This window comes from Brassica napus, chromosome A2, assembly GCF_020379485.1.
Source record: "Brassica napus cultivar Da-Ae chromosome A2, Da-Ae, whole genome shotgun sequence".
Taxonomy (NCBI): Eukaryota; Viridiplantae; Streptophyta; class Magnoliopsida; order Brassicales; family Brassicaceae; genus Brassica; species Brassica napus.
This window is the reverse complement of record NC_063435.1, coordinates 24,536,791-24,563,747: the sequence shown is the minus strand read 5'-3', so window position 1 is coordinate 24,563,747 and position 26,957 is coordinate 24,536,791. Positions and strand designations below refer to the sequence as shown.

The 26,957-nt window shown below is 34.2% G+C and overlaps 3 protein-coding genes across 6 annotated transcripts; 2 read left to right on the top strand and 1 right to left on the bottom strand.

Annotated features, from left to right (window-relative positions):
- Window positions 1–10,684: 10,684 nt before the first annotated feature.
- LOC106401465 (protein NSP-INTERACTING KINASE 2) lies at window positions 10,685–13,569 on the top strand. 2 transcript variants are annotated; one of them, XM_022704367.2, is made up of 9 exons: window positions 10,685–10,902; window positions 11,027–11,159; window positions 11,238–11,263; window positions 12,409–12,454; window positions 12,533–12,676; window positions 12,785–12,856; window positions 12,936–12,995; window positions 13,172–13,269; window positions 13,382–13,569. In XM_022704367.2, the coding sequence occupies exons 1-9, from the start codon at window positions 10,785–10,787 to the stop codon at window positions 13,477–13,479; spliced, it is 795 nt and encodes a 264-aa protein (XP_022560088.1). In that variant the 5' UTR covers window positions 10,685–10,784; the 3' UTR covers window positions 13,480–13,569. The 2 variants fall into 2 exon arrangements, with proteins under 2 accessions (XP_022560088.1, XP_022560086.1); XM_022704365.2 differs by having other exon boundaries at window positions 10,687–10,932.
- A 7,305-nt stretch (window positions 13,570–20,874) lies between these two features.
- Window positions 20,875–22,632, top strand: LOC106401453 (protein NSP-INTERACTING KINASE 2-like). Of its 3 annotated transcripts, none has more exons than XM_048744333.1 (8): window positions 20,875–21,156; window positions 21,290–21,407; window positions 21,486–21,527; window positions 21,642–21,785; window positions 21,891–21,962; window positions 22,040–22,099; window positions 22,208–22,305; window positions 22,424–22,632. In XM_048744333.1, the coding sequence occupies exons 1-8, from the start codon at window positions 21,045–21,047 to the stop codon at window positions 22,528–22,530; spliced, it is 753 nt and encodes a 250-aa protein (XP_048600290.1). In that variant the 5' UTR covers window positions 20,875–21,044; the 3' UTR covers window positions 22,531–22,632. The 3 variants fall into 3 exon arrangements, with proteins under 3 accessions (XP_048600290.1, XP_048600296.1, XP_013697433.1); XM_013841979.3 differs by having other exon boundaries at window positions 20,886–21,156; window positions 21,484–21,558; XM_048744339.1 differs by lacking the exon at window positions 21,486–21,527 and having other exon boundaries at window positions 20,878–21,156.
- Window positions 22,633–22,694: 62 nt separating this feature from the next.
- LOC106401443 lies at window positions 22,695–24,245 on the bottom strand. Its single transcript, XM_013841964.3, has 2 exons — window positions 24,093–24,245; window positions 22,695–23,693 (listed from the first exon to the last, which is right to left on the bottom strand). The coding sequence occupies exon 2, from the start codon at window positions 23,661–23,663 to the stop codon at window positions 22,854–22,856; it is 810 nt and encodes a 269-aa protein (XP_013697418.1). The 5' UTR covers window positions 23,664–23,693; window positions 24,093–24,245; the 3' UTR covers window positions 22,695–22,853.
- Window positions 24,246–26,957: the final 2,712 nt, after the last annotated feature.

Sequence of the window (26,957 nt, the reverse complement as noted above, 5' to 3'; positions counted from 1 at the left end):
CGTAATTTCCTCGTAAACTTACGAGGAATTACAGAGGCCCGCGTTTTCATTTACGACGAAATAGCGACGAAATACAAAGGCCCGCGTTTTCGTTAACGACGTTTTTACGACGAAATGGGTTACGTGGAATTAACGAGTTAACCAGTTACGAGGAATTAGCGAGCTTTTATTTTCTATAAATACCCACAACTTTCCTTCTCAAACCACACACACAAACTCACAAAACACACCCTATCTCAAATCACACTCCTCACCAAAATACTTTTCAAATTAGAAATATTTGAAAAAAAAAGAAGAAAAGAAGAAATTAGAATTTATGTGGGTGAGACTTAAGTCTCGCCACATATAATTCTAGTATCTTTCTTTTTTTCTTTTTTTCTAGTTTTTATACTATGAGGAAGTAGTAGTCTCGTTTTTCACCAAATTAGAAATATTTGGAAAAAAAGAAAGAGAAGAAGATATTAGAATTTATGTGGGCGAGACTTAAGTATTATAATTGTTGGAAGTCTTGCCACATGTAAATCTGGTGTCTCTCTTCTTTTCCTTTTTTTTCTAGTTTTTAAGTCTACGAGGTTTTTACGACGATTTCTGTTACGAGGTGTTTACGACGAAATCATCCTACGTGGAATTAAAGAGTGCCTCCTTCGTCATTTACTTTACGTGGTATTTACGTCAATTTACCTTACGAGGTCTTTACGACGATTCCGTCCTACGTGGAATTAAAGAGTGCCTCCTTCGTCATTTACTTTACGTGGTATTTACGTCAATTTACCTTACGAGGTCTTTACGACGATTCCGTCCTACGTGGAATTAACGGGTTTCGCTTTCTTTATTTTTTTTTACTTTCGTCGTTATTTCCACGTAAGCTAACGAGTTCTTTACGACGATTCTGTCCTACGTGGAATAAACGAGGATTACGTCGTACATTCGACGTCAAATTACGAGGAATTAACGAGCAGTACGTTTAAATCCCTAAAATCCGAAACCCCAAACCCCAAAACCCCATATTCCTTATCTTCTACTTCATATATTCCAAACCCCATCTTTATTTCCATTCCAAACCACAATTCCCACATTTACTTATTTATAAAACAAACTCCCACAATTTCTTATTCATAAAACAAACTCCCACATTACCTTATTCATAAAACAAACTCTCACATTACCTTATTCATAAAACAAACTACACAAAATCAAATACATCAATCGGATACATCGACATTCTCGTCATCACTAGAAATATCATCATTTTCATTAAACTCGTCTTCTACAGCTTCGTCTGTGGCATCATCGGTAAGATCTTCGTATTCGTGATTATGCGGATCAATGAGAAGGATGTCATCAACTTCTTGTTCAGGTTCCTCGACTTCATTTATCTGTTCTTCTTGCAATGGTGGTTCTTCTCCACTGATGATTCGTCCTCGAGGTGTAACTTTGATCACTGCTAACCAATTTATACCCGAATCTCTCATCCGAGGGTATGGAAGGAAGCTAACTTGGTCTGCTTGTGAAGCTAAGATGAAAGGCTCGAATTTGTTGTACCGACGTCCACCGTTGACATCAACTACACCAAATTTGTTAGACCGAACACCTCTGTTGACGACGGGGTCGAACCATTCACATTTGAAGATGACGCATTTCAGCTTCAGTATCCCTGGAAATTCGACTTCAATAATCTCCGTCAAGATCCCGTAGAAATCTGTTTCCCCTTTCACACATATTCCATAGTTACTGGTCGCCCGCTGTCTACCATACTCATATGTGTGAAAAGTGTAGCCTCGTGTGAAATACATCTGTGATGTGGTGACCTTTACAAGTGGAGATTGAATTACTTCGTGTAACCACTTAGGATAATCTGCATCGTCGTCATAATCAACCTGCAAAAATAAAGAGAACATTAAAATACAAATCATGTATGAAAAAATAGTTTGAGTTATAATACCTGATTCCGCAACCACTTAATGAAGTGCTGATCTTTCCTTTTGTCTACGTCACTTGTGGATATACCAGGAAATGTTTCTTCGACTTGAGAAACAAATAGGCTGTAAAATTAATCACATTTCATAGGAATGAATCTCTTGCAATTATATAATTAATTATATGTGTTTTGAAGTGTCCATATATGTTACCTTTCAAAATAACGCATCAATGGATCCTCGCAATTGAGTAGAATATAGGTGTGTGCACTATGAGCGTCTTGTTCACTCGACCACCAAACCTCTTTAGACTTCCCACCGAGTCGTCCAATCTGGCTAAAGATGTCTGGAACACCAGCAACTGCATATGTTGGCGCAACTCCACCATCATCATATCTTCTTGGAGCTCTTCTACGGGTACGTACTTTTGACGCAAAGTAGTACGATGTGAAGTGAGAAACTTCTTCCGTCAAACTTCCAGCAATTATAGAACCTTCAACTTTGGCGAGGTTCTTTGCTTTTCCCTTCAAATATTTCATGGCTCGCTCATACTGATACATCCATCCGTAATGTACAGGTCCACGAAGCAATGCTTCATATGGGAGGTGGACAGCTAGATGCTCCATGACGTCAAAAAATCCAGGAGGAAATATCTTCTCCAAGTTGCACAATAAGATGGGAATGTTCTCCTGAAGCTGTTCTACAACTTCTTCTTTAAGAGTGCGTGTGCTCAGATCCCTGAAAAATGCTCCAATGCCTTTTATATTCCAAAAACAATTAAACACATTGTTAGTCGTATATTATTTTGCAAACTAGACCGTTATAAAATTATTGTGATATAAAACACTACGAACCTGCAAGTGCTTCATGTACGTTTGTTGGAAGTAGCTCCGCAAATGCAAAGGGCAGTAGTCGTTGCATAAAGACATGACAATCATGACTCTTCATCCCAGAGAACTTTTGACCCTTTTCAACACATCTAGAGAGATTTGAAACATACCCATCGGGGAACTTCACTTCTGATGCCACCCAGTTGAACAACACCGACTTTTTTTCTGAAGACAGTCTGAATATCGGAACGGGAACTTGTCCATTGCTTTTAATATGTAACTCGCTTCTTGAGCAAATATCCGGCAAGTCCAACCTCGATTTTATGTTGTCTTTTGTCTTCCCTGGGACATTCAATATTGTATTCATGATGTTCTCAAAGAAATTCTTCTCTATATGCATCACATCGAGGTTGTGGCGCAGAAGAAGATCCTTCCAATATGGCAACTCCCAAAATATACTCTTCTTGTGCCAGTTGTGATGAACACCGTAAGAATCAGGCATATTACGAGGGACATGCCAATTACCACCCCAACGAACTGTTTCGTTAGCTCCGTAGTAGTCGATTTGTGCTTCAATTTGTTCTCCAGTTAGATATGGTGGAGGAGTGTCTCTCACAACCCTTTTGTGCCTAAACAAATTCTTGTTTCTTCGGTAAGGATGGCCAATGGGAAGAAATCGACGATGACAATCAAACCAACTTGTCTTCCTACCATTCTTCAGTTGAAACGCATCTGTCGTTCCATTACAATATGGACAAGCTAATCTCCCATGTGTAGTCCATCCAGACAACATCCCATATGCAGGAAAGTCACTTATGGTCCACAAAAGCATAGCTCGCATCGTAAAATTCGTCTTCGTTGAACAGTCATACGTCCTCACCCCTGTTGACCACAAATCCTTCAACTCTTTTATCAGTGGTTGTAGGAAAACATCCAGGGACCTTTTTGGATGGTTCGGACCAGGTATCAATATCGTCAAGAATAGCAACTCCCGTTGCATGCACATCTCCGGTGGCAGGTTGTATGGCGTAAGAAAGACTGGCCACAATGAATATTGTCTCCCTGACATTCCGAACGGACTAAATCCATCTGTGCATAATCCGAGATACACATTCCGGCTATTGCTAGCAAAATCCGGATGTACTTTGTTGAAATGTTTCCAGGCTCTTGCATCTGATGGATGAGTCATCTCACCATCCGTCTGAGTATGCTCGGCATGCCATCTCATCTTTGCAGCAGTCTGCTCTGATTGATACAATCTTTTCAATCTGTCTGTAATTGGTAGGTACCACATCCTTTGGTACGGTACCCTATTACGTCCCCGTCCTTGCGGCTTGAATCGTGGCTTCTTGCAGAATCGACATACTTCTAGCTTCTCATCATCTCCCCAATAGATCATGCAGTTGTCGATGCAGACATCTATCATCTCCGAAGGCAACCCAAGACTATAAACTAATTTCTGAATCTCATAATAAGAATCAGCAGACACATTGTCTTCCGGCAAATACTCTTTAAACAAGTCCGCCCATTCGTTCATGCAACTTTCAGGTAGATTGTGATCAGTTTTAATATTCATCATTCTAGCAGCCAACGACAATTTAGAGAGACCTTCTCTACAACCACTGTAAAGTGGTTGATTCGCCGCGTTTAACATTCCGTAAAACTTTTTTGCATCTATATTAGGTTCTTCATCTTCATCATGAGCTACGAATGCATCAGCTACCATATCATGAACCCTATCATAATCTACCATCTCCTCCTGATGGTAACTATGTTCATTATGCAAATGATGATTAACCGGTTCTTCCTGAAAATTGCTATTACTACTACTAGCTTCATTCTGATCATAATTATAACCTTCCCCATGTTGAAACCAGATATAGTAATTTGGCGTGAAACCTCTATTTATTAAATGCTTCCAAACATTTTCACGGTTTGCCAATTTCGAATTGTTGCATTTCCGACAAGGACAGAACATCTTACCACTTTCTTGGGCGAGCGGTGTTGAATCTGCTTGGTGCATAAATGTCTCCAGCCCCGCAAGGTATTCTTTCGTCACTCTCCCGTTAGCATCTCTATGCATATACATCCAATTCCGCAACTCGTAAATAGTCCCAGAGCCAGCCATTTTTTTTCTTTCACGTTTTTTGTTGTTGGTGTGTTTAAAATGATGTTCCAACATCCATATTTATAGAAAATTTCGAATCTGGTAGTTGTAATTTTACTATGAAATTACGACGAAAATTAATTGTATGGCAAAAAAAAAACGTGAGCCACCTACCAAGTTGGTGGATTCAAAATTTCCTCGTTAAGTACACGTAAAATATTTCGTCGTAAAGCACTCGCGAAATTTACGTGGTTTTTACGAGGAAAAACTATTTTCTCGTAAAAGCCACGTCAATTTACATCGTCTTTTACGACGAATATGTTTTGTCGTTACCTTACGACGAAATAACGATGCTTTTCTTTCTCCACGTACTTTCCTCGCAAAATCAACGTTTTTTTACGAGGATTATTTTTCCTCGTTAAACTTCCTCGTTAAAGTTACGTTTTCTTGTAGTGTTTGTAGACAAAATCAAAGTTGCTTTATTTTATCATTTCCACAAAATTTACTTTTAAAGTATTGTATACGTTTACAAAATGATCACGACCCATCCATGACTTATATTCTATATGTAACTTTATAAATAGTATGAAAGTATGTGAACTTTGTATGTAACGCAAAATGACATGTTAAAATAACGATGAAACCAAGAACTTTCGCTTGGATTTTTGTCGAATAATATAGTAGTGTAAAATCTTGCATCGAGAAGAATATAATAATTCGTTGTTGGTGTAATAGTTTAGCTGTATTTTTATTTTATTTTATTTTTGAGAAAAGATGTAGCTGTATATTTGTTTAAGCAAGTTGAACAAAATGATCACGTGTTCGAGATTGTTCCTTTTCCAAGTTTAAGAGATCTTGTGCAACCATTAACCACTCCTAGTCAATGAGTTTGGTAAACTGCGTAGCCAAACCTCCGAAATGGTGTATAAAAAACTTCAGAATACAAGACTAAGAGAACAGACCAAAACACTCGGTCATTATATTTAAAATTTTAAATAAATAAAAAGGTTCATATTACGTACTTACTACACTTACATATATTATTAGCTGTTTTAAGTAAAAACTACAAAGCATGAAATACATGCCGATGTAACTTGGGTCCTATCGTACATGTTGATGATTGATGTCATATATCGAGGTATCGTTCTATGCTTTGCTGTTATTAGCTAATAAATTATTCAATAGTCTCGATCTATTTAATCGAAAAGCAACGGACCTCTGAAAATGTATAGAAAACTATGGTTTTCTCTAGCTAATTGTATTCATTCATTCATTATATATGAAACTGAATCATACAAGGTTACTGCAAAAACAAATAATTACATATGTCAAATATACGTTTGAAGATAATTAGAAGTTAGAACACACAAGTGAGTTTTTAAACAGACGGTTAATGAAGGTTTAATTTGAAATCACAAGAAATTTTCGTAGACTTTTGTGAATAATCACAAAGTTGTCATATTTTAGAAAAATGCTATAAATAATAGTAATACTAGTACATTACTTAGTTGTTGACACCGAGTTACTTGGGAGACAGCTTCTCCTATTCCCATCCGGAGCACACGACTCAATGTGACCTCTGTGTTAGGTTCAAGAATGGGGGAAATCGGGGCACATATACATAAGAAAAATAAAAATTAAGTTTATATATATAACATCACTTTGGCTATGATATATTATATATTGTTATAGAAAATTCCAAAAATATTCCTCCCTGCGCGTATAAACGTGAACGAGTGTCTCCTCTCTTAATCTTGAAAATTAAAAAAAAAATTGTTTTATTTTCTAAACTCTTACTAGCGATGAAGAAGAGAAATTTCAAGAGAGTGCATGGAAATATGAGTTCGAGACTAGAAAAGTTGAAATTAGTGATGAACGGTTCGGTCGTGCGGTGTAAGTAGGATATTAAAAGTTACGGCCTTTACTATACCACTTGACATGATAATATAGTATGATTTATATACATATGCGCTTCCATGATTGTCTTGGATGGTGTGAAAACTCACTATAAGAATAAAACAAGAGGAAAATGTATTCCTCTCCCAAATTAATAAGGAATAATTGTAGTCTATTACAATTTACTACTTAAATTTTAAGGAATGTCAAGGAATCATAAAGAACAAAATTTCTTATAAATGATGTAAATTGTAAGGAATGATGAGGAATTCACTATTCCCACTCATTCCTTTGGTCACCATTTAGATTCTATGAGTCACTTGCAGTTGTAGCGAAGACATACAGTTGCAGCCTTCTCGACCTTCATCCCTGACTAATTCCCGTAATGATATGTTGGATTGAATTCTTTTTTGCTTTCTCTACTCATATGCTACTTATAAGTTTTCGGTTTACTAAGCTTTGCTACTAATATCCTCATTTTTACTGTGGCGGACATCTCAATTTGTGTATTATTTTGAAAGTTATGTATGGTTAAGTACAACGCTAACGACTTATTTATCAATTGCCATTCATTTATAACAGTGTTTTTATTCATCTTTCTATTGTGCGTCTAACTTATGCTTTTCAGCAGCCAAACTAGACTTCTACATAAATGTTTTTGTCTATTTTTCCAATGCTTATTCGGACACCATACTTAATTTCAGGTTTCCTATGTATTATATATCAGCTGTGTCATTTCTATACTATTATCTTTGATAGTATATAATAACTTTCAACTACTTACGCAACAACTAGCTTATATGTGGGCCTGCTATAATAAATTCCACAATTGTGATCCCTTTACGGTTCGAAATAGTTTCTCGTGTTTCTTCTGTCGACAGATAACACATTTGACCACCTTGTATGACACAATGGCGGCGTCATTTCTATACCCCAGTGAATTAAGTAGGTAGGATGTTAACGTAAATACTATAATACATACTTTTATAGTATAGTATCAGCTAACCTTCTGTCCCGCCTTGGGTTATTCTATAACCCAAATTGTGCAACATAATATTTAACTTGCTCATTTTTTTCTTCTTCTTCATTCACCTTGATCCTATTATTGTCACCATCACCATTACTGATTGTTTTGTCGCCGTCGACATCTTCTCTTCGACCATTGTCACCATTTGTCATCTCTTCCACCTCAGTGTAGGTTTTTTTCCTCCTCCCGCCACATATTATTCTCTTTTACTTTACATAGCAACAACAACATCTCTTCATCCGTCGCTCTTATTTATACATTCACTTTTACTGCTTTCAGTTACAAAATGACCTAAGAAGATAAAACTAAATTGTATATTTTTTTGGTTTCATTCTATTATGATTGGTAGCATAAGAAATTTGGTAGATGCTCTAGTGTATTTCTGCTTCGACTAACCTGTACATTGTATAGTCTAGAATATTATTGTTGGTGTGGTGTTTTTGTTTACGTTTGTAACATGTTTCTCTTTTCACCATGTATATTTGTATTAATGCTTTGACTATATTATATGGTTTATAGTATAATATATTTCAGTTATGTTCGCTACACAATGTGACGCGTATATACTCACGCGCACGAGAGTGGAATGAGAGAAATGTTAAGGTTTGACTTTAATTGTCACATCAACTATTCAATGGCTATATTCTTAATTTTTTGAGCTTTTATGAATATTGGGCAAAATCACCCTTCAATAATACTATAAATAAGTATGTCTGGTGAATTGTTTGATGTATATATGCACCAATGTCTATTTTCACTGTTTAAAACATAAAAGCCAAGGAAATTTTATTACAAGAAAACCATATAAGAATTAAGAAACCCTAACATCTAATAGTATAGCTGTATAGGTCTACAACAAGCAGACACTTTGAAGATTTGTCACCGATAGATTCTCTTAGGGGTGGGCGTTCGGGTACCCGTTCGGGTCCGGGTTGGGTATTTCGGATTTTCGGGTATTTCGGTATAGAGGTGTAGACCCGTTCGGGTATTTCTGTACTTTGGATCGGGTTCGGGTATTTTTAGTTCGGATTCGGTTATTTCGGATCGGGTTCGGATATTTAGATTTTGAAAAAAAAAATTAAAATTTTCATTTCTCAAGTTTCTTGTATTTAAAAATATAACTTTCTGTTAACTAATTTTTTATTTTTAATAGATTGAATGGTTAAAAGGACATAACATTTTAAAACTAAAAAAACATTAATTTAGTTATTTTTTAAAACATTTTGGATGAACTTTTTGTTAATTTTTGAAATAAAAAACTTGACATGCATTTTAAGTGAGTAGCAAATTATTTTTTTCGTAATTGTATGTATATCATATGAACTTAAAGTATGTGTAGTATCAATATAAATATTTTATATAAATCGAGAGATGTAAACTAAAAATATAAAGTTAATTATACATATGTTCGGTTATCTTCGGATATCCATTCGGTTCGGATATTATCCGTTCGGGTTCGGGTATCCAATCTCTTCTTATTCAATACCCGTTCGGATATTTTGCTACTTCGATTTGAATTTCAGTTTAAGTTTTTCGAATCAGGTTCGGGTGCCACTTCGGATATCGGATAAAGTGTCCATCCCTACCTCTAGATTCGCTTAGTAACATCCACTTCCTATCATAAACAACTAATGATCGAGCTGTGGCTCTAAGGCCCGGCCCACACAACCATATGCCAACCTCTTAAAAAATCAATTTCACAAGAATAAAGTTAAATGTACACGTCTAATTATTTTTAAAATCTATGTAGGTCACAGGGCCGACCCTTGAACCAAGCGAATCAAGCAATCGTTTCCGGCCGATAAATTTGTGAATTGTTTTAACAAAATTGTAATAGTGTTGGTGGTATAGTGGTTAAGTGTTTCAGATTATTTGCGGTCTGTCCCGTACGTGTTTGATTGTCCTTATTCGCAATAATGTTTTTTATTGTAAAATTTAATTTAAGTAAAACAAAAAAGGAAATTTTGGTTAAACCTAAACTAATAACCTTTTTTTTGCTACTGTCGCCTTGAAGATTGAAAGTCTAGCTAAACCTATCCTTAATTGATATCATCTTCCTAAATCCTATTATTTGAATCATCGATTCTTTTTCTGAAATTCTAGACTGAATCGTCATCTCCTATTCTTTTTGATCCATCATGGTATTTTCATTATTTTATACTTCTGTTATAGAATTTTTTTCTTACTTTTTAAACTTGTCAACTTCTTTTGGCTTTTTGTAGAGTCAAATACATATATTAGAGTTGACGTTCTGTGGTTTCATACAATTTTTTTTTTTTACATATATAATTATCTTGGTTTCATATTTTCTACATATATATTCATGATTATTTAAATGTGTTTATTAATAGCATAGCCAAAAAAATTTTAATCGTTACAAAAGTATGGGTCCTAAAAAATAAGAAAAAATATGGGAATTGCTGAAAAAAAAAATAGAAAAGAAAAGAGAAGAAGCATTAATAAAGTCTCAAGCAATTTCAATGGTGAGGCACCTTAAAAAAAAAACTGAAACTCCTAAACTTTATGAACCAGCATTTTTTTTCTTTAGCTTCTAGCCACCAAAATGTCAGGACCCGCTTTGGTAGGTCAACATTGTACACTTATATATAATAAGTTACCGGGACCAAATTAATTTTAGTATTTAAGTCTTAAATAGTTTCCTCATCCCTACTTAAAGTTCAGTATTTTGCCCACCCCTACTTAAAAGATGTTCCTTTATCTGATTAATTCAATTACTACGCTCAAGCATATATTCCATGCATGCAATCGTTGGAATAAGTATAGGTCTACAAATTATACTATACACCTATAGAACGAATGAGTTAAAGCATTCTCGAGGAATAAGAATCTCATTCACGGGAACCAAATTCTCTTGCGCACCACTATCTTCTCCCGCCTTATTTGTATTTCGATCTTTTTGTCTAATACGCTAACGTCTCAAATCTTCACCTTAGAAAGTACGAACACAAGTCTGAGTGCAAGAAAAACAAGTTTCGATTCAGACAAAGATGGTGAACAGAAGAAGAGATGTAAAAAAGAGTTATGCTTTGTTCTCTTCAACCTTTTTCTGCATCTTTTTCCTCTTTTTTCCTCCGGCAGAGCTTTCAGACGGTGTTAAGTATGAAGGTAATATTCCTTGGCAAAAAAACTTTGAAGGTAATATTCATTAATAAAATCTGCTTCTTTCTAATTAAATATTTGTTATTTCCTTCCTAAAAACATGTTTTGTTGTTCTTATTTCCTCTTTTAGTTCTTGCTCTAATAGAAATCAAGAGCTCACTGATTGATCCTCGTGGAGTTCTAGTAAATTGGGACAACGCAGCAGTTGATCCTTGTAGCTGGGACTTGATCACTTGCTCTCCTGACGGTTTTGTCCTAAGCATGTAAGCACATACATACACACATATATAATGTCAGCATGGTTTTACTTAATTATAGCCTTTACCTTTATGTGTATATAGAGGAGCTTCAGACCAGAGCTTGTCAGGAACTCTTTTTTTTTTTTTTTTTTGGTAAAAATGTTAAGTATATTTACCATTTTCGGATTTGTGACAGAATACAAAGACTAACAAGAAACAGAATTGCAGTAATGAAAACTAAAGACTACACCAAAATACAGAATGCAAAAACACAACCAACTATGACCTGTAGAGACAACATCACGTACGCAGCAATGCCTTGACTGAAAGGAGAGGCAGCAAGAGGAGCCCCTCACACGAGACCAGATGCCGCCGTTGAGAGGGTGATAGCATCGTTGAAGATCGTGAGCCCGAACCCGGTAGATTTCGGCCATTCCCGGTGCTCGTCTCAAAAGAATTGCTAACAGACCACTCAAACCTCCATCCCGGGAAAGCCACCAATGCAAGGACACGCCCACCAAGCCGAGAATAGCTGCACATTTATTGGGGAGGAACGAGACCGACGAGCTGCCACAAACTCTGAACCAAGCACGAGGTGACAGAGACCACAATGAGACGCGGATGCAGCCTCGTGGCTCAACACGCGCTGCCACAGGAGCCAACAAGCCTCGGGCGACTACACCGAGAGAGAGTAGCCCCTCACACGCGCCCGCTGATGAAAACCAGCAGCAGGATCGACCAAGGCCCAGAAACGGAGAACCACGCGCCGTCACGTTCAGGTCCAGAAACCCTAGATCCGCGAAAATTTGAAAGCTACCATCGGCGATCTGAACAGACGAGAAAGAGGGTCGACACAGATCCCATGCGCACTCCTCCTCACCGCCCTGGTACCGCCAAACCCACCGAAGAAGCCTCAAGAACGGATCTAGAGCTCTGACCTCCCACGAAGCCGACTCCGACACCACAAACTCGCCCTAATCGTCGCCCTCATACCAGATCTGTGACCACCGAAGCCTCAAACCCCAGATCTGTCGCGAGTAGAATCAGGAGTTCAAGCAGAGATCCAGAGCCAGGACGAAGGGCAAGTCCGATGAGAGAAAGAGAGAGCGGCAGAGCAAAGCAGGAAAGACACCGGTGACCTCCGACGCCAGCTAAAGGGACCACCGACGTCGGAGAAGAACGAAGAGCGGCTAGGGTTTTACTTGTTTAGAGAGAAGAGGGAGAGATCAAAATATTAACCTGGATGTCGTAGTGTTTTTTGGTTTGTTGTCAGGAACTCTTGCATCCAGTATTGGCAATTTAACATATCTTCAGACTGTGTCAGTGTTCATCTCTTAGTTACTTAGTTTTGTTGTTTATTTTAGTTTACTAATTATTTTTTGAATACACACAAAAAGGCTCTTGCAGAATAATAACATCAGAGGAAATATCCCCCCTGAGATTGGGAGACTGATGAAACTCAAAACACTTAATCTCTCTAACAATAACTTCACTGGTCAAATCCCACCCACACTTTCTCATTCTACAAGTTTTCAATACTTGTAAGAGTACTCATTAATTTTCCAAATCTCTTTTAGGATAGTATATAATAATAATTGTTGTTATTATATCTGGAGAGTGTTTTTTTTTTGTTGAAAATTGTTGAGCAGGAGGCTGAACCATAACAGTCTGACAGGAACAGTTCCTACCTCAGTGGCAAACATGGCCCAACTAATTCTTTTGTACATTCTCGTTCTTTCATTTTCTTTTTATTTTCTTCCTATGTATATTTGCTTATATATTTCATAATAAATTTTGTAGGGATCTGTCGTACAATAACTTGAGTGGACCAGTTCCAAGATTACATGCCATTGCATACAAGTAGGTGTCTATTTATAAAAACGAATATTTGGCTGTTCTGTTTTACTTTGTTCAAAGAAAAAATAATTCATTTTTCTCTCCAGCGTATCCACATTTGTATGTTACCATAATTAAATAAGTATATTAAGCGTGTAAAATATATCTTTTATATAAAATTTAATCCACTTGTGATGCAGTGTAATAGGCAATCCTCAGACTTGTTCAACTGGAACTGAGGAAGACTGTAACGGAACTCATCATAAACCAACCTCACTTACCTTTACCAGTTCTGAATGTAAGTAAAATCTAAAATTTGTACATATAAAGGAAAAAGATTATGAAATGTTTTGAATTATAGAGACCGTAAGCTAAAATAGTTTTTTTTTGTTGTTGTTGTTTTGATGAAGCATCTGATGGAGGAACAAATAATCAGAAATTCGCGGTACAGTTTGGTTTAAGCCTTGCATGTATTTGCTTGTTGATCATTGTCTTTGGTTTTTATTAATAAGGATGTAAAAGCTTAGGCTTTATTTGGGAATGTTACCAGTATAATAGATACAAAAGTTATGGAATGTTAATAAACAAGATTTGTACACAAGCTGTTTCACGGCATAGTTTTCTTCTATAGGCATGGTGCTCGAGTACCTACTCGGGTATGGGCTGGGTTTCTCGGATTTTCGGTTGCATCTTCTTAGGTTCCGTTCTAATATTTTATAGACACTGATTGAGATCAGTTAATAACACTTAAAATTTAGTTATAATTTATAATACATTATAAAACTCATAAAGTAACCATATACAAGGTAGTTGTCCACTATTTCGCGGATATAAATATTTCATGAAAATTATATATTATGTTTATAATTTTGAATAATAATCATAACTATTAAAATAACCTATTTATTTTAAATAATTTGAAAATCAAAAGTTTTGGTATTGTATAATCTTAGAAGATTATTGAGATATATTGTTCATTCTAATAATTTTATTATAAGTTTCCAAAAATTCTTTTTATGACATATGTTTTGATTAATAAAAAAAGCTAGAGATTAATGAACAAATTTTTTATTTTATAACACTTTCTATTTTCGCATTATTTTGTCTACCATTTTATTTTTTTAGAAGTAAAATAGTTACAAATAATTAATTAACAGTTATAGTAATTCGTAAAACACATGTATTTTGGCAAACATATAAAAAATTAAGTACATAAAAATATAAAATAACAAAGAATACAACCAAGAATATAATAAAAAAGTTTTATTATTCTTCACTGATGTTTTATATATGTATCCTTCCTTTTTACCTATTACAAAGTAAGCATGTCAATTTTATTATAATCACAACTATATCAATAGAGTCTTAACTCTAGTCATGTATTAATATATTGTTCTTGTTTTTAATTTTAATAAAAAATTTCATTGATTAATATTATTTTAAAAATTTACCATATAATTATTTTATTATAGTCAAGGCTATAAGAATTATATTAATAGAGTATATTAACTTCAGTCTCGTATTACTATAATATTCCAATTTTTTAATTTTATATTATAATAAATATTTTCATTAATTAATATTATTTTTAACGACTTACTATATATTTTTCTGTTTTTAAATATACAAATACTTTAATCATTTCTGAAAGTAATAACTCAACTATACAATCAACATTTGTCTCTGAAAAATGAATGAATGTTTTTAAAATTGTATATTTGACTGTTTTACATTCATTGGACACATTTTAGAATATATATATATATATATATATAGTGAGTATAAAAAAATATTATTAGGTTTAGGCTAATTAGTTTTTTTTGTAATCTATAATTTATTGCATCCACTATTAATATAAATATGTTAAAATCGTTTATATAATTATTTCTATCATACCACATGTATTTATTTAAATTTCTATAATGCAATCTATGATATTCAGTTGTTTCTATAAGCAAATTATGTTAATTCTTTTATCTTAAAATTTTTAATTGTTTGTACGCTAATATAGGTTAGATTAGGAAGTTCTAGGATTAGTTTCTTTTTAAAAACTTTAATTAAATAAATAAAAATTCAAATACTAACAACCAATCAAATTAAAAAAAATAATTCTAAACTTCACCTATGAATGGCACCTACCTAAGCACAAGTCACTTAAGTGACTTCTCAATTAATATATAGTAGGATAATTGGATTCAGATTGTTTCGGTTTAGGTTCAGACATTTACGGGTATTATATCAAAGGGGTTTTTGCCAAAACTAACCCACAACTTGATTTTAATCCCAAACCTATACCCAAACTTGAATCAAATGCAAAAATAACCTAAAAGCCTAGTGAAATTACAGCTCAGTCCCTTGTGACCAAACAAAAAAACAGAAGCCATTTTTACGAATATAGCCCCAGTAAATCGTCTGAGTTGTCTGAGATGTTGGAAGTCGTCTGGACGACTGAAGTGTAAGTCGTCTGGTACCAGTTTATTTTAAAAATAATTTATAAATCTTGGAAAAAAATATTTTGATGCGCAAAAAATAAAAATCAAGTAATTATAAACAGTTTTAACTGATATAAATTAAGATATGATAAAATTGATTTGTTTTGAAGATAGATGAGTGGAAGTAGTGAATCATGAAATACTTTGGTTTAGGAGTTTGGCAAACATATGTTGTAGTATTGTATGTATTGTTAGGGTTAGATTTTGGAAAACTAAAATGTTTTTTTCAAAAATTAGTTTTCACCTATATGTGTTTATTTCTGTGTATAGTAAACACTTTTCAAGTTTGATTTGGTTTTATGAAGTGTTTAATTAGATAATTAAGTTTAGGGGTTATGTTTAGGGTGTGGACGACTTATATTTCAGTCGTCTGTTGAATAATTTACCCGGACGACGTATATTTCAGTCGTCCAGACGACTTACTTGTAAGTCGTCTGGAAAGTCTTCTATTTTAGTTTCCCGCTAAAAATATTTAATTTTCCGCTAAAAATATTAAACTCTTCTGGACGACTTACATGTAAGTCGTCTGTTTTAATTTCTTCACCAGACGACTGAAATGTAAGTCGTCCAGGAAGTCGTCTGAGTCAAAAATATTTAATCTAATTGGATTTTTTGTCTCCCTATATAAAGAAAAATTTACACATTCTCTTTCCTCCTCTCAAATGGCTGCAACAAAAATGTAATGTTCATCATTCTAAAACTCTCCAAACCTCTCTCTAATCTCTTTGACTTGAAAACACCAAACTTTATATGAATTTTTCAGTTTTGTCTCATGTATTTCTTACTAATCTATCTCTTTTGCAGGTTTTTAATCAAATGGTACTCATCTTCCACTAATTTAGAGGTAGATCTATTAATTTTAGATATGTATTTTTGTGTGTTCTATAAATGTAGATTTATCTAATCTTCCACTCATTTTCTCTATTTTTAAGTCATTTGAACGTTTTTGGATATGCAGGTTTTTCAGATCTGGATTTGATGTGCAGGTTTTTCAGATCTGGAAGACTTCTGGGACGACTTACCTGTTAGTCGTCTGGAAGTCGTCTGGACTTCTTGGAAGTCTTCTGACAAAGTCGTCTAGACTTCCAGGAAGTCGTCTGGACTTCCAGGAAGTCGTCTGGACTTCCAGGAAGTCGTCTGGACTTCCAGGAAGTCGTCTGGACTTCCAGGAAGTCGTCTGGACTTCTAGGAAGTCGTCTGGATTTTTCTGAGCGTTTTGGTAAGTTCTTATGTCTGATTTTTCTTCATTTGGTAACTTCTTGTTGTATAAAGTTCTTACTTTTTTCCCAAACTAAAACTCTCCAAACCCACTCTAATCTCTTTGACTTGAAAACACCAAACTTTATATGAATTTTTCAATTTTGTCTCATGTCTTTGTTACTAATCTATTTTTTTTTTGCAGGTTTTTAATTAGATGGTACTCATCTTCCACTAATTTAAAGGTAGATCTATTATTTTTAGATATGTATTTTTGTGTGTTCTGTAAAGGTAGATTTATCTAATCTTCCACTCATTTTTTCTGTTTTTAAGCCATTTGAACGTTTTTGAATATGCAGGTTTTTCAGATCTGGATTTAATATGCAGGTTTTTCAGATCTGGAAGACTTCTGGGACGACTTACTTGTTAGTCGTCTGGAAGTCGTCTGGAAGTCGTCTGGACTTCCTAAAAGTCGTCTGGACTTCCTGTAAAGTCGTCTGGAAGTCGTCTGAACTTCCTAAAAGTCTTCTGGCAAAGTCGTCTGAACTTCCTCGAAGTCGTCTGGACTTCTTAGAAGTCGTCTGGACTTCTTAAAAGTTGTCTGGTCTTGTCTACTCAAGTGGAATCCAAGCTTGTTATTGTAGATGAATGATCTATAATAGTTTTGTTTGTGGTATGTTTTGTGAATTGCATGTATACTCTTTTAGTTGTGAATTTTTTGTAAAATCAGTAATAATGTTTTCCAAGATGTATTAAATGTGCTAACAATGTGTTTACACATTTACAAATCAATGAAATAATAGACTTCAGTAGCCTTTTTCTTATCTTTGGATCTCTCATATGCAATAATAAACTCCAATGGTTTTTTTCTCATCTTAATAAACAAGAATGTTGGTAAGAGATGGAAACTAACAATAGTAACTAGTCAAAGCATATCATATTTTTTATAAGTTTGCATTGAAAAACTTAGTCAAATTTAGTAAAACTAAGGGAGAGAACATATTTTGTAAATATGAGTTTTACATATCTTGAAGTTACTTATCACTCTTAAAAATACAAGTTATTCAAAAACTAACGAAGAAGACTTAAAAACTAGTGGAGAAGACGCGGACGACTTCAATCTAAGTTGTCTAGACGACTAAACTATATGTCGTCTGGTCAACGCAGAGGTTATTTTTGCAATTGACTTTGAAATCTGTTATTTTGGACGACTGAAAGTTAAGTCGTCTACTATTGTTTGGTTTAAAAAAATTCCAAAAAAGCTAGACGACTTACATTTCAGTCGTCAGAGGTTAGTTTTGCATTTGACTGGATTATTTCAGAAGTTTGACTTTTTGGACGACTTACATTTCAGCCGTCTAGTGAAAATTAAAATAATAATATTTTTTTAAAAGTAGACGACTTACAGTTAAGTCGTCATAGGTTAGTTTTGCAATTGAAAAAAAAAACTTCAAGATTTAATTATATACAGACGACTTATAATTCAGTCGTCCACGAGACGACTGAAATGTAAGTCGTCCAGGATTTACGAGGTTTGACCAGAATCTCGGAAAAAAATCCTGGACGACTTACAATTAAGTCGTCTGGTGGACGACTGAATTATAAGTCGCCTGTGTATAATTAAATCTTTAAGTTTTTTTTTTCAATTGCAAAACTAACCTATGACTACTTAATTGTAAGTCGTTTACTTTTAAAAAAATATTATTATTTTAATTTTCGCCAGACGACTGAAATGTAAGTCGTCTGGGGAAGTCAAACTTCTGAAATTATCCAGTCAAATGCAAAACTAACCTATGACGACTGAAATGTAAGTCGTCTAGGTTCTTTGGAATTTTTTTTGAAACCAAACAATAGTAGACGACTTAACTTTCAGTCGTCTCAGGTTACAGATTTCAAAGTCAATTGCAAAAATAACCTCTGCGTTGACCAGACGACTTCCAGGTAAGTCGTCTACAGCCAGACGACTGAAAGGTAAGTCGTCTACAGCCAGACGACTTCCCAAGTAAGTCGTCTGACGAACAGATCTGGAAAAAAACTCGATGTCATACCTTAAATTGGTGAGATAAGTTCCTTAGCATACATAAGGCTTCTCCAAGCACACAGAATCACAAACAAAAGTCACCCACCAGTAATCGTTAGCTTCTATGACTCTATGAACCATAAAAATTTTAGAATCAAAATCTTGGGTTTTTTTAGCTCATTGTGGAGAGAAAGTGAGAGATATGTTGTGTTTAGTTCACAAGAATGGAAAAAGAAGAAGGATAAATCGATTTTGGGAGCATTAAGAGCTTCAAATTGGTTGTTCATGGTGGTTGTGGTATTGATGACAATGGCAATCTTGTAATTACTTGAAGATGATGAGGGTGAGAGAGTAAAAATGTCATTTTCGAAAAGAAAAAAAAAATTTGATGGCATTTTCGTAAATTATATGAACTTGTGGGGTGAATAGGGCAAAACCAATTTTCAAAAAAAAAAGAGGTTAGTTTTGTGTTTGACTTTAAGTTGTAGGTCAATTTTGCAAAAATCCCTATATCAAAATAGACATGGAATTAAATACTTAAGATATTTATTTAAGTTTTAAATAACTATTTTTACATATTATATCAAAAGCATTGAACTGAGTATTGAAATACTTGTTTATGTTTCAAAAAAATTATACTGAATATTAATTTGGATCTTCATATCGTTCTTTAGTTTTTCGGTTTGGGTTAATAACACTTCAAGTTCAGACATGTTTTGTACTACTTATAAATTCCATTTTTGGATATATTTTGTAATATTTACAAGATCCATTAAAATATATTACATCTCGAATCGGATAAAATTCAGCCTATTTAGTTCAAGTTTTTTGGTTGGAATATAGGATTTTATACCATGCCTAGTTTACTATATCGTGTGCTCTTTTTGGAGTACACCATCGTTATTATCAGCTTTCCAAATGAACCATATAGTCTATAAATTACTAAACTGATGTAGATAATGTGATAACTCTTCTAAACTAAGATTTAGCTCTGTAACTGACAAATGTAATTTTCTAATAAACTATAAATAATCTCAGCATGATCATGTTTCCCAAAGAGTAGAAACAAAACTGTTTGCAATGAGAACAACACACACCTAAGGTCTCTGTTTAGTCCAAGAAAAGCTAAGCCATTACATAAAAAACAAGAACAAACTTTTTGAGCAGCAAGTCATGGTCACCTCTGAATCATGTATATAGATCAGAGTCAAGCCAAACATCGTTTTTAAGGCCAGTTCTTGAAGAGTACTTCTCCAGATCGTTGTCCATAGTCTTGATATCCAGAATCGGGACAATGTTCTTCAGCAGAACACCTACAGATCTCTTTTTTTTGAATTATACAGAGGTATTCTGGTCCCACAGAAGTGATCCAGACTAGTCACGTGTCGCCACGTGTCGGTCCTCTGTCCCTGGCGATGCCGAAATATTAATTTCTCAGTGGCCGGGATTCGAACCCCGGTGACGGTACTCACAGCTGTAAGCCCTTTACCACTAGAGCTAGAAGTCCCGGTTCACCTACAGATCTCACCACAGAATGATCGAACTCAAGCCATGATACATTTTTGAGAATATTCTTTTTAGAAGAAAAGATAGAAGAATATATTGAAGAGAAACACATCTCTATTTTAGAGGTAAAAATAAAAAAAAAACATTGGAGATAGTCTTAAAACCCTTTTTAACTGATATTCCGCTATCATGAAAGCTATTAACTGTTTATTTGTTCTTCCTCAGAAACATACCTTGTTATTTCCTTTCATTTTGTTCCTGACCAAGCTGTTTAGCTGGACATAATGATAAATTACATTACATATTTAAAATAAGATAAGTTAATCGAAGGTATAAGATATATATATAATAAAATAAGTCACTATAGAGTTTTATTTAGGTGCAAATAAGATGAAGGAAAATTTTAGCTAAGAGATCACCAAACCTAAAGTTTTAAGACTGATATCATAGAATGGAGAAGAGAGTTGGACAAAGTAACAACTCCTAAAATCATTCCTTGGATGTTCATTACACACAATTGTATATATCGATTTTGGTTAGAAAAAAAACCCTTGCTATGGGTAGCTAGTCGGTTTATTGTACCAAAATTCATAGTGCAAGCATATAATATACATTAAAGAAATATTACACTAGAAAACAATAATAATGAATATTAAGTAGAATAAAGAAGTGTCACAAAAAATGAATATAGAACAAATGAGAAAAAACATTCTCGAGGAATAAGCATCTCATTCACGGGAACCAGATTTTCTTGCACACCACAAATCTTCTCTCGCCTTAGTTGTCATTCAATCTTTTTGTCTATACGCTAACACACAAGTCTGAGTGCAAGGAAAACAAGTTTTGATTCAGACAAAGATGGTGCTTAGAAAAAAAGAAAAGAGTTATGCGTTGTTCTCTTCAATCCTCTTCTGCATCGTTTTCCTCTTTCTTTCTCCTGCAGAGCTTACATACGTTTTTAACTATGAAGGCAATATTCATAACAAAATCTTCTTCTTCTTTCTTTTAAAAAAAAAAAAAAATCTTCTTCTTTCCAAATCCTTGTTTCTTTTCTTCATATAAAATGTTTTTATTCTTGTTGTTGTTGTTTCTTGCTCTAGTAGAAATCAAGAGCTCACTGACTGATCCTCATGGAGTTCTAATGGACTGGAACATGGCAGCGGCTGATCCTTGTAGCTGGAACTTGATCACTTGCTCTCCTGATAATTTTGTCCCAAGCATGTAAGCACATAAATACAAAATATATAATACAAGCATGTGTTGACTTACAGTCTTTAATTATATGGTGTATGTATAGAGAAGCTGCAAACCAGAATTTTTCAGGAACTCTTCTTGCACCAAGTATTGGCAATTTAACATATCTTGAGACTGTGTCAGTGTTCATCTATTAATAATTTAGTTTTGTTGTTTATTTTAGTTTTCTAATTATCATCTTTTTGGATATACATATAAAAGGCTATTGCAGAACAATTACATCACAGGAAATATCCCTCCAGAGATTGGGAAACTGATGAAACTCAAAACACTTGATCTCTCTAACAATAACTTCAGTGGCCAACTCCCATCTACTCTTTCTCATTCCAAAAGTTTTCAGTACTTGTAAGATTACCAATTATTTTTTCTAATTTTTTTTACCATAGTTTATATTAATAGTTGTTATAATTATATATATGGAGTTGTTTTGTGTTGAAAATTGTGGTGCAGGAAGCTGAACAATAACAGCCTGACAGGAACAATTCCTACCTCGGTGGCAAACATGACCCAACTAATTCTTTTGTACATTCTTGTTATTTTATTTTTATTTTTATTTTTCTTCTATGAATATTTTGCTTATATCATAATTAGTTCTGTAGGGATCTATCTTACAGCAACTTGAGTGGACCAGTTCCAACCTTACATGCCAATACATTCAAGTAAGTCTATTTATGAAAAATAAGATTTGGCTGTTCTGTTTTACTCTGTGCAGAGAAAAAAAAAACGGTGTCCTTTAAATAACATTTAATCTACTTGTGATATTGCAGCGTAATGGGCAATCCTCAGATATGTTCAACTGGAACCGAGGAAGAGTGCAACGAGACTCATCCTAAACCAAAGTCACTTATCTTCAGCAGTTCTGACCGTAAGTAAAATCTAAAATTTCAACATTGAAAAGAAAAAAAATTATGCGATCTTTTGAAGTCTAGAGACTGTAAGCTAAAGATAGGTTTCTTTTCACTTTCTTTGTTGTTTTGATGAAGCATCTGATGGAGGAACAATAAACCAGAAATTCGCGGTACAATTCGGTTTAAGCCTTGCATGTATTTGCTTGTTGATCGATCATTCATTAGCTTTGGTTTTTATTTAGATTAAACTGTATTAGAAGATTGTGATAATAATGATGTAAAAGCTTAGACTTTATTTGGGAATTTTACCATGTATAATAAATACTAAAGTTATGGAATGTCAATAAATAAGAATAGTACACAAGTAGTTTCATGGTATGGTTTACTCTTGTGCTTTTTGATAAACTTGAAATAATCTCAGCATGATCATTTTTTCCCAAAGAGAAGAAACAAGACTGTTTGCAATGAGAACAACACACACCTAAGGTCTCTGTTTTGTCCAAGAAAAGCTAAAAGCCATTACAAAAGAAACAAGAAACAACTATTTTGAGAAGCCATCTTTGAATCATGTATATAGATCAGAGTCAAGCCAAGCATCCTTCTTAAGACCACTTCTTGAAGAGTACATCTCCAGATCTTTGCCCACACTTTTGTTATCCAGACCCGGGACAATACTCTTCAGCAGACCACCAACAAATCTCACCACAGAAGGATCAAACTCAGGCCATGAGACCACCAACGTCCCTCTGATATTCTTCAGCTGACATCTGCTCAAAAGCGAAGCACTCAGACCATCGATAACACTACCTGATGGGAAGTAATCCAGATTCATCCGAGACGTTGCTGCTGCTTTCTTCTCAGATGATGTCTCGAGTTTAGCAGCCAATGCTTCATCCGGTGAGAGCCTCCCTCTGAAGTTACGGCTCTGAATGGAGTCCAAGATGATAACCCTCTCAGGGACAATGTCTTGGCCAATGAGCAGCCTCGAGACCAGGTTAGAACGTTCAGGAGAGACAGGAAGCTGAACAGAAATCAAAAGGACCGAGTTCTCGTTGTTGTTATCACTTAAGGAGTATATGTTGCAGGACTTGTCTTGTAAAGAAGGCTCTACGGTGTTTCCGGAGAAGGGGAGTTCGGGGATGATGAGGGTTCCGATGAGAGTCTTTGAAGGTAAGCAGCTGTGGAAGATGTGTAGGGAGGGTGAAGATAGGGCTATGATGAGGAGAGATGGTTTGAGGGGGAGTTCGGGTTTGGGGCTTGAGAAGAGGATGAAAGGAGAGGGAAGGGGTGGTTCAGGAGGTGGGGAGGCGAAGTTGTTGAGATCTTCTTGGAAGAATCTTGAAGGTGGAGGGTTCTCTGTTAGTACGTCTTCCATTTCTTAGCTCTTTATCCAAGTCTCACAAACCTGATAAAAATACAGAAACATTTAAACAAACTAATAAGGTGATGTTACTATAAAACCGAAAGGGGAAGGCAGCAAAAGACACATAGTTTATGTTCCAAATAATAAGAGACTTTAGACTCCTATGAGTGAGAGAGATTACAAAGACATGTAACCAGCAGCACAAAACTAAACTAGAAGCAGACTTGTATCTTATTATATCCACAAGAAATAACCAAAAGAGAGCAATCATCTAATCATAACATATGATTACATCCTATATTAGGACACCGTTAAACTAACTTGAGAGCTCAGAAAGAAGTCGACTTTCATCACAAAAATAGATCTGAGAATCCTATCGAATCGAGCAACATGTATAACGAATCGAGAGGCGAGATCGATTAGCGAAGGAAGTGGCAATACCTTTTTCGCAGTAGAATCGGCGAACAAGGAACCGAACAAGAGAGAGTTTCTCTCTGTCTTCTCGACCAAGACAGCTTTTATGAGAGATGCCTAGCTTAAACCTTTTAACTTAAACAAAACCTCACAGGTGCGTGAGACTCTATTGTGCGCCGCCTCAAGTTAATGCGTATTCATTTATGTACTTTTATTTTTTGTAAAATACAATAGTAATCCCTTATATACTAAAGCTCAAGTCGCATGGCGAATCAAAATCTGACACTTAGCAAAACTTAAAAAAAAAAAGCAGAAAAATCAATATTAAATACTTGACCCATTCAGTTTCACTTTCCGTTAAGTATGCTTTGTATGTTAAGAATTAGATTAATTGAAAAAGAGTAAAAATCATTAGCACAAAGTTTCCCGTAATTAAAAAATAAAGTTTCATCACCGTTTTTCACTTGAGGCCACGATCTCCACCATTTTCACGTAAACTGCCTAGAAATAATTTTAAAAACGTCATCAACAAGTTTCTAAGCATACTGATTTTAAAAACCTCTTTCACATAAACGGTTTATACCATAAATAAATAACTTTGAAATCAGTTCGATCATCAACAAATTTATATATAAGCTTCATTAAAGTGATACCGTTCTTCTACTATCTTCAGTTGCTCAAAGAAACAACTGATCCATTACCTCTCCTAAATTTTCAATTTTAATTCACTGGTTTATTCATATCTTCTTTCTGTTTTCTGCACCAAGTTCTTCCTTCTGTTTTCTGATCCTAAAGAAACAACTAATCCATTACCACAAGATTTTCTAAACCATGCATATTTTGATCAATATACATGCGTCTTTAAACCTTTTTCAAAGCATCAATTTGAAATCATCGTGTTGGAAGAGATTGATATGAGTAAGGTAATATGGAGATATCCTTCTAACCTAAGTATTTTGTTGCATGGCTTCCAGAATTTGCAGTATTCCTGCAGTTGTATGAGGAATTCATAAGTTTAGCTAATTCTCCAAAAGATGAATAAACTAAAAAAAGCATAGGTATATTTTTTGAAAGAAAAAAGCACAGATATTTATATTGTTCAGTTTATAAATTATTTTTGTTTGCTGCAGAGATGCATGAGAAATCAAAGCTGATTGAAAATTAGATGAGATCCATTCTAGGATAAATTTGGCGAAGGTTGAAGACAAGTCCTTTCACAAAAAAGAAGGTTGAAGACGAGTGGGTTAGATAAATCAGATGCAAAACTTGTGACCAGTCAAAATTTCAGGTAAGAAAATAATTTTGTTTTGCTTTTTTTTTACAGTAGTTTTTACGCATCAAACAAATTAAGGCCTTAAAATATTCGACATTATTGCTTGACCATTTAGGCTGTCTTAGTCAATATCATGTGTTAAAACAGTTTCAAAATTTCCAATAGTTTCTGTAATTAATTTTGAAATTTCTCAAATTTTCTATTATTTTTTCAAGTAGTTTTTACAAATAGCTAAAAACGAAAGAATTAATATTTTTAAATTAAACATATAATTTTCCAGAAAGCCTAATAATACAAAAACGTTTTAATAGAAAAGCAAGGTAAATTTGTAAAATTTTAAGCTTTAAAAACAAATAAAACTATAAAAACAACCAATATAGGTTGATCTTAAGTACATGTTTAAAAATAGATAATTAAACATTTCATATCAATAAAATCATAAAAAAATTGTAAGATAATAAAGATTGGAAACACTGTATAAATTACTACATGTACTTCATCATTTTCTGAATTTATATTAAATTAAGTATTTGTAACTGTATGTATGGATCATCGAAAACTAAAAATACTGGATCACATATAGTATTTTAGCTATATTTTATATTTTGATATATAGATATATTAATTGTTTTTGGTCAAATAATTTTCTTTATCAGAAAAATAAAAGAATTGAAAGACAATAAATCAACCCGTGCTAGGCACGGGCAATAATACTAGTAGTATTACTAAACTTGGATATCAGATTTTTTTTTTTATCATCAATTACAGATTCATACTGACTCTGTGAACTACACTTGGAGATCCTGATCCATGTGAACGATAAAATACGGTTGTTTCTTGACACTGCGTGTTAGACTATTCGCCTTTGAATTTTGCGTCTTTGGTACATAGATGATCTCTGATCTAATGAAACTTTCTCTCAGAGTCTTGATATCCTCCAAATAATTTGCAAATGCTGATCATTTTTCTGGTTCTGAAACCATCTTTACCAATTGAGAATAATTCGTTGCAAACGTAACCTGAAATTGACGTAAATTTTTCACACATTCCATTTCCTATAATAGGATTCCATCTCTACATGCAGAGGAGTGAGACAAGCCCGGACATTCCTCGCCCCCAACAACCCATCAAAACTTTCTAAAGTACTGAGCCAACCTTGTCCTGAGAAAGTATCATTTTCCTTCCAAGAGCCATCTATGAAACACCATCTTCCTGGGACCGATGGAAGGGTTGTAGGCTCGACTGATAATACTCTCCTATTTTCTTTTAGTACATGTGCCTCAGCCCAGAGTGTTGACTCTGTTTCTGCCAAACTTGGATATTAGATTAGAAAAAAAAAGAAAAAATTGGAAGGAAAAAAAAACATTTAGAAATTGAGTTTCTCCCATTAAGATTTTGTCTAAATTTTTTGTTCCATTAGAATTTTAATTACTGTTAATACAATTATAAAAGTTGAGCCTAAAACTAAGAGAAATTTCCTAGGATATACCTAAAAAAGTTTCTGTCACAAATATAAAATTTTAAAATAAAAATAACCAAAATAGACTTAAATGTTTTATCAAAAAAAAAATACACTTATACTCCTAAAGTTAATTAATCTAGACATTAGGGTTTAGAGT

Coding starts and splice junctions, on each gene's coding strand:
- LOC106401465 (XM_022704365.2), top strand. CDS start 10,785: ATGGTGAACAGAAGAAGAGATGTAAAAAAGAGTTATGCTTTGTTCTCT. Junction 12,455..12,532: donor TTAACATATCTTCAGACTGT/GTCAGTGTTCAT, acceptor ACACACAAAAAG/GCTCTTGCAGAATAATAACA. Junction 12,857..12,935: donor ATGGCCCAACTAATTCTTTT/GTACATTCTCGT, acceptor TAAATTTTGTAG/GGATCTGTCGTACAATAACT.
- LOC106401453 (XM_013841979.3), top strand. CDS start 21,045: ATGGTGCTTAGAAAAAAAGAAAAGAGTTATGCGTTGTTCTCTTCAATC. Junction 21,559..21,641: donor TTAACATATCTTGAGACTGT/GTCAGTGTTCAT, acceptor TACATATAAAAG/GCTATTGCAGAACAATTACA. Junction 21,963..22,039: donor ATGACCCAACTAATTCTTTT/GTACATTCTTGT, acceptor TTAGTTCTGTAG/GGATCTATCTTACAGCAACT.
- LOC106401443 (XM_013841964.3), bottom strand. CDS start 23,663: ATGGAAGACGTACTAACAGAGAACCCTCCACCTTCAAGATTCTTCCAA.